The sequence below is a fragment of the Oryzias melastigma genome, unplaced genomic scaffold (genome assembly GCF_002922805.2).
Source record: "Oryzias melastigma strain HK-1 unplaced genomic scaffold, ASM292280v2 sc01592, whole genome shotgun sequence".
NCBI lineage: Eukaryota > Metazoa > Chordata > Actinopteri > Beloniformes > Adrianichthyidae > Oryzias > Oryzias melastigma.
Window position 1 is genome coordinate 2387 of NW_023418174.1, and position 6382 is coordinate 8768.

The 6382-nt window shown below is 34.2% G+C and overlaps 1 protein-coding gene across 1 annotated transcript; it reads left to right on the forward strand.

Annotated features, from left to right (window-relative positions):
- Positions 1-2531: 2531 nt before the first annotated feature.
- LOC112142331 (advillin-like) lies at positions 2532-6374 on the forward strand (the record flags this gene model as incomplete). The annotated part of the gene is made up of 7 exons (XM_024265610.2): positions 2532-3000; positions 3717-3818; positions 3918-3992; positions 4100-4296; positions 4368-4476; positions 4575-4685; positions 6287-6374. Coding segments are annotated over exons 2-7 (640 nt in total), but the record flags the coding sequence as incomplete, so codon positions are not given.
- Between the last annotated feature and the right edge of the window lie 8 nt (positions 6375-6382).

A 6382-nucleotide genomic window follows, 5' to 3' on the forward strand; every position in this document is an offset into this window, starting at 1 on the left:
ACATGCACGACTTTGCCTTTCATCACCTAAATGGCCGCTTTTCCAAACTCATCTTCTCTGACCTCCCTAGACATTACATGAAGTATAATTTTGTGATTTTCACAGAGGGAACTTGAACGATTGTTTAAGTTTGTGGGTGTTCCATTTTAACAGCAGTTAGATGAGTAAATTAAAGGGAAAAGGAAAGAAATTTATTTTAAAGTTTTCACGTTAATTACACACTCAACAAACAAAACCAAAGTCAATGTATTTTATGTAAAAAAATATTTTTGTTTATTTATTTAAACTCTATATTGTTATTTGTTATTGCCAATTTGAAGCAACACTTAAATTTGTGAATTTGGAATTCCTCTCCATGAACTCAATACAATGGGCAACAGGTTTTCTATGAAATGAGATGTAAATCATTTATCTTCATGAAAGCGACCACACCCCACACACCAAAGTAGTAAATGCACTTTGCAAAGCAAATTGGATGTTTTTTTTTTTTTTTTTAATTCCATGGTAAAAGATGGAACTGCTTTGCATTTTTATATTGACAGGAAGACTAATTGCTTATTTTATTTAACTGATATGCCAAAAAGAAAACATTTATTAAAAAAAACTGAGTTAAAAAGAAAATATTTGGACTATACCTTCCAAAGTTTTACTATAAATTACTTTAATTCCTGAGGTTTGCAGACATTTGCTTAAGTACCGGTTCCGCTGGAGCTTTACAGGCAGGTTGAGGTATGGACTTTAACTGTCACATCTCAATTTTTATCATTCAAAAGCCGTTTCTTGGTGCATTAGATTGACCAGAATTTTTCCGTTTACAGCTGTCAGACAAATTATATTAAATTTAAATAGAAAACAGTCAGTTTTTTTCATAGTTCCTTCTTTCTGTTACAAAAAAATCCTTTCATTTAGAACAGAGGTCTGCAATCTGAGGCTCCGGAGCCACATGCGACTCCTTCATCCCTCCATTGTGGCTCTTTGGCTTTGAATAAAAATGCTAAAAAAATCAGGAAATAATATGTCTATGGTTAATGTATTTTACTTAATCAAGTTTTGTCATTTATATTTCGAATTTTAACACGTCACATAAATGAGAAAAATAATGGGAAGAGTAGTTTATTATCAAAATAAGAATAAAGCACATTTAGATGTATTTAAAAAATAGATTCTACACAAATACTATCCTGTTTCAGTGGCGGGCCGTGCATTNATCAGTCTGTGATTCAGATATTTTTAGGCCAGCAGAGAAGGCCTCTCAGGCCCTGACGGCCCGCCACTGTCCTGTTTACATTCAATTGTAAAAAGGAGGAAATATATAAAGCACATCAAAGTCCTAAAAATGGAAAATACCATGTTTGATTTGACTTTCTTGCTTATTTGACACAGGGTTGATTTTATTTTGAAGGATCTTGTGGGCTGCTGTCAAATGTAAAAGAAGTTAAAATAGTTGCACAGTGAAAATTATAGTAATTTAATTATTATAATTATTTAAAACACATTTTATACAAATAAATGGAAGGAAAAACATAGATAAAGTGTATTTTTCTAAACAGTGACTTTGCGGCTCTTACTCGGTTTTGGTCAGTAAAAAACTGGACCAAATGGCTCTTTCAGAATCACAGGTTGTAGACCTCTTATATAGAGTAAACATAAAGTACTTTCATTTTTTAAAGAAAGTCAGCTTCAATTTGGTTTCATGTTCTTTTGTTTTGTTTTAAAATAAGTATCGAGTAATAAATATGACAAGTAAAAAAACCACATAGAACAGCAACTGTGTGTAAATTCACCTATTTCATAGAGACTTTATAAACACTTTGTTGTTCTGTTTGGGATACTACACAGGATTTTATTTGACATTATGTATTGTTGATGATATTACAGTTTTTTTATTCCAACATTTTGAAAAATGTTAGAATTAATAAAAAAAACCCTGTAAAATCATTGTCTTTCTAGAAATAAGTAAAAAAAATGTAGAAAATGAGATGTGTATCCCTTGTAAGTAAAAAGAAAAAAAATCTGCCAATGAAACTAATGGAATTTTTGTCTTAAAATAAATATGTTCTACCCTTTAAAACAAAAAATGCACTTTTAAAATAAGCAAAAAACATTCATATTTAGGGATTTTATTCTGGAAATTGAAAATACTATGTGCTAAAACAGGCGTTTATTACAAAAAAAAAAAAAAATCCTCAAAGTCTTTGTGACATGCATGTTTTTACTTGTTTCACCCAAAATATCCTTTTTAACTTATTTCTCATTTCTATACATCACTCATGTCTTCCACACATTCTAAGTGAGATATCTACAGACACCTCTCCATGTAGCGATCATGCTAAAAACATTAACTAGTAGCTTTTGTCGTTCGTTGTAAACAATGAGTTGCTGGATCAGAAGAAAATTTATTTAATCTGCTGCATTTGAAGATGATTTCTTTTTTGGAATCTGCTATAGAATCTCTAAAAGTATTCCCCTCTCTGATTTTGAAAGATTTAAAGATAAGAAATCCTTTCAGGGTGAAGTTGTTTTAGTAATCGTTTCCCTTTTAACCAGTCTTTAGTCATTATTTTGGCAGAAATTTCTCCTCTAACCATAAAAATGTGACTCATCAAGGATAGCTGCTTCCCCAAACTTGACTGCCCACACTTCCTGTTAGCATTTGCTCTCATATCTGATCAGCATAAATTTTTCCTACAGACAGTGGGTCCTTTCAGAGCTGTGAGTTTATGTCACCTGCAAAACAGCAGTAAAAACCGGAGGGGGTGAATGGGCTCAGAACAAAGATAGACACTGAACAGATGATTGGGATGCTCACGAGTGCACATTTGAATATGACTCGCTCATTTGCCTTCAGTAGTTGATAACTTGGTCTGTGATTGGGCCGAGTGCCACCACATATCCTGCAAATGCAAACTCAAGCAAATATTTTAGGAGAACTGACGGCTCCAGCTATCAGAGAGGATCAGCTGGTGGATATTCCCGGGATCTTATAGGAACAAATAACTGGTATGTATTGCTTTATTTTTTAACATTTTTACAACTCTTTTATGTTTAGCAAGTTTTAAGAATGATAATCAATAAGTTCCAGTAAATGTTTTAGACAGTAACACTTTTTCTTATTACGTTTCTATGATTACACCACAAAATTGAATTTTAAGAAAATAAAAGACTAATGTAAGAATTTTACCTTTTTTTCTGTCTAGCAAATAATAATAATCTCATTAGGAAAGTTTATCATTCCCAGAATAATCGTAGTTCAGGAAAACATGTCTTTGTGACTGCTTCTCAAAATAAGAATTCCTAGTGCAACATGTTTTCTTACCCCATTGTCAGACTTTTAGTGCTTATTTAAAGAAAAAACAGCTCAGTGGCCCTGTGGTGGAGTGTCTGCCCTGAGACTGGAAGTTCGTGAGTTTAAATCCAAGCCGAGTCACACCAAAGACTCTAAAGATGGGACCCAGTGGCTCCCTGCTTGACACTTAGCATTAAGAGGTTGGATTGGGGGCTAAAGCACCAAATGGTTCCAGAGTGCGGCTGTGTCTGCATCTCACCGCTCCCCTAGGGATAGGTCAAATGCAGAGAACAAATTTCACATACCCAGGTGTGTGACAACGGATAGGACTTTAAATTAAATGTATATTTAAAATTTTTCTATTTTAAGATTGTTTGACTTATTTCTCAGGGACCTGTTTTTGAAGAGGTTTATTCATTCTTTTTTACAGATAACCTTAAAGTTCCTGGTGAAGATTTGTGGATCTAAAAACATGGAGGTCACGTTTAAAGCCGTCACTCACAATCCTGGGATTATAATCTGGAGAGTTGAGGTGAGTGTTTTTTATTGAAAAAATAAAAACAACATAAATATGGAGAATTATTGTTGTCAAATCTTAAGGTAAAATTTGTTTTGTCCTGCTGTTCAACAGAAAATGGAGTTGGTTCTGATTCCTGAAAAGACCTATGGAAACTTTTTTGAGGGCGACTGCTATGTGCTGCTATTTGTATGTTGAATTTTGCTATTTACAGACTTTGTACTCTTAAAAATCTTGTTTTTGGTCTCAATATTGGATCATTCGGTAGTTTCCTCCTCATTTGCATGTCTTTCCAGACTCAGAAGGTGAAGAACGCCTTGAGTTACGATATCCACTACTGGATTGGCTCTGAGTCCTCTCAGGATGAACAAGGAGCGGCTGCGGTTTATTCTGTGCAGCTCGATGATTATTTAGGCTCCAGTCCAATCCAGCACCGTGAGGTTCAGAATCACGAGTCGGACACTTTCAAAGGCTACTTCAAACATGGAATCATGTGAGTGAAAAATGAAAAAAAAGGAAGAGAAAAAACTGTTGGAAAGAGGGTGAAACATCTGTTCTGTTTAGATATAAGAAAGGTGGAGTGGCAACAGGGATGAGACACGTTGAAACCAATACTTATGATGTCAAGAGACTGCTCCATGTTAAAGGAAAAAAAAGAGTCATCGCCAGGGAGGTGAGCCTCCAGAAAGTTACATAACAGAAAATGAAGGAAAGCATCTGTTAGAAACATTCACTTTTTTTGTCGTTTGTTTTTCTTTGAACTGTTTATAGGTGGAACTGAGCTGGAAGAGCTTCAACCTTGGTGATGTGTTTCTGTTGGACACCGGCAAGACCATCGTTCAGTGGAACGGACCCAAAAGTCACAAACAGGAAAGACTCAAAGTAAGATTTTCTTTAACTTACAGGAGTTGCAGGAAACAGAAATCGTTCAGTCTAGTAACATCGAGTTTGCTTATGTTGGCTCTAATGGTCAATATATTTGACATTTAGTAGCCAAATCTTACAAATTGCTTAAATTTGATCCTGTTTCTGTCCTAAAACCAATCGATTTTAGGTTTAAATCCATGATTGGGTCATGCAAATTGCTTTAAAAATTGACCTTTCTGCCTGGCTCTCTTCACACGAACTAGGACTTTAACTTTCAAATAAGTTTGAGGTTAATTTGAAAGTTTTAAAGATTATTTTCTATGTTATGTGCACAAATATCAGCATTTGCTCCATAAAATCTTCCATCATTGTTCTCGTGGCACAAAGTTTGAGTTTTGCAGGTGCAGTTTCAAAAAGGATCATCAGATGACTTCAAATGTTGCTATATTTATTGAGTGGTATGAGTTATATGAGTTAAAATGAATAAATCCATAATTTCTTTAAAAGTAAATCACTTTTAATTTAACTAGAAACTCAAACCTAAACATAAAAACGCATCTAAATAAAACCAAGACGACAAAACAAAATCACAGTTTGTCTTTTACCTTCATCTCTGGAGCTTTGGTCAAAATGAATCAGGGTTTAATGGATCCTTTAGTTGGTTTTCAATTTGTCACATATATATTTCTTATTTGTTTCTTTGCTTGGCTGTGGTTTGTGTGCTAGTTTGTCAAAAAAATGCGACGACAACAACAACAACAAAAAAAAACTTAAAAAAACGGTCAAGTACAAGTGGACTGAAATTGAATTTGCTAGAATACAAAACCAAAGGAGATCTTGGATAAAAAAAGAATCAAATTATTAGTTTTTATTAAAAATGCAAAAATGTTGGGGAAATTGGGAGGAAATTACCAATTTGAGCATTTTTTTAATAATTTATAACAAGGGGTTCTAACATTTGACTGAAGGGCTGGACCAAGAACCCCTCACCAAGGCGTAGCAAGTTTTGCTAATCCACTTTACAAGAGACAAAGAAAAAAAAAACACGCTAAATCTGGATGAAAATTAACTTTAATTTTGATTTATAATGATAATATATTTTAAAACTGAAAATTTTGGAGCATTTATTTCTAAATGTGACTCATATTTTAGTGGCACTTGCATTAATGAGTTCAAGTTCCACAAGGAAAAATTAAAACTTGGAGAAATGTGGCGTTTGAATACTTGGAAAAATGACCGTCCAACTCCGAAAATACACATGAATGTCAGAAAAACGACAAATCTAAACCATGTAACCATTTAATGACATAAAATTTTTTTTAGGAATTTACAAATGGTTAATGGTGAGTACTTACTCTGTAAATGGCACACTGGTGCCAACCTATAACCACCAGAGGCAATGTGGGCATCATGTAACCTGCAAACTTCTAGTCAAAATTAAAGAAAATATTGGTTAGTTAAAATCTCCATTGAATCCTTTAGAAGAAAAATGACTCCAAGCTAGTGGTCAGAGGGGTTTTATTTTGAGCATTTTTTTGTTGCACAGACATGGAAATAATATAATCATGTCACTTTTAGAACCAAAAAATCCATGTTTGTCTGTATGCTTATCTCAGGGTCTTCTGCTGGCCAAAGACATCCGAGACAGAGAGCGCGGAGGCCGGGCGGAGGTCAGGTCGGTTGAGGGCGACGCGGAGAAACAATCTCCTCAG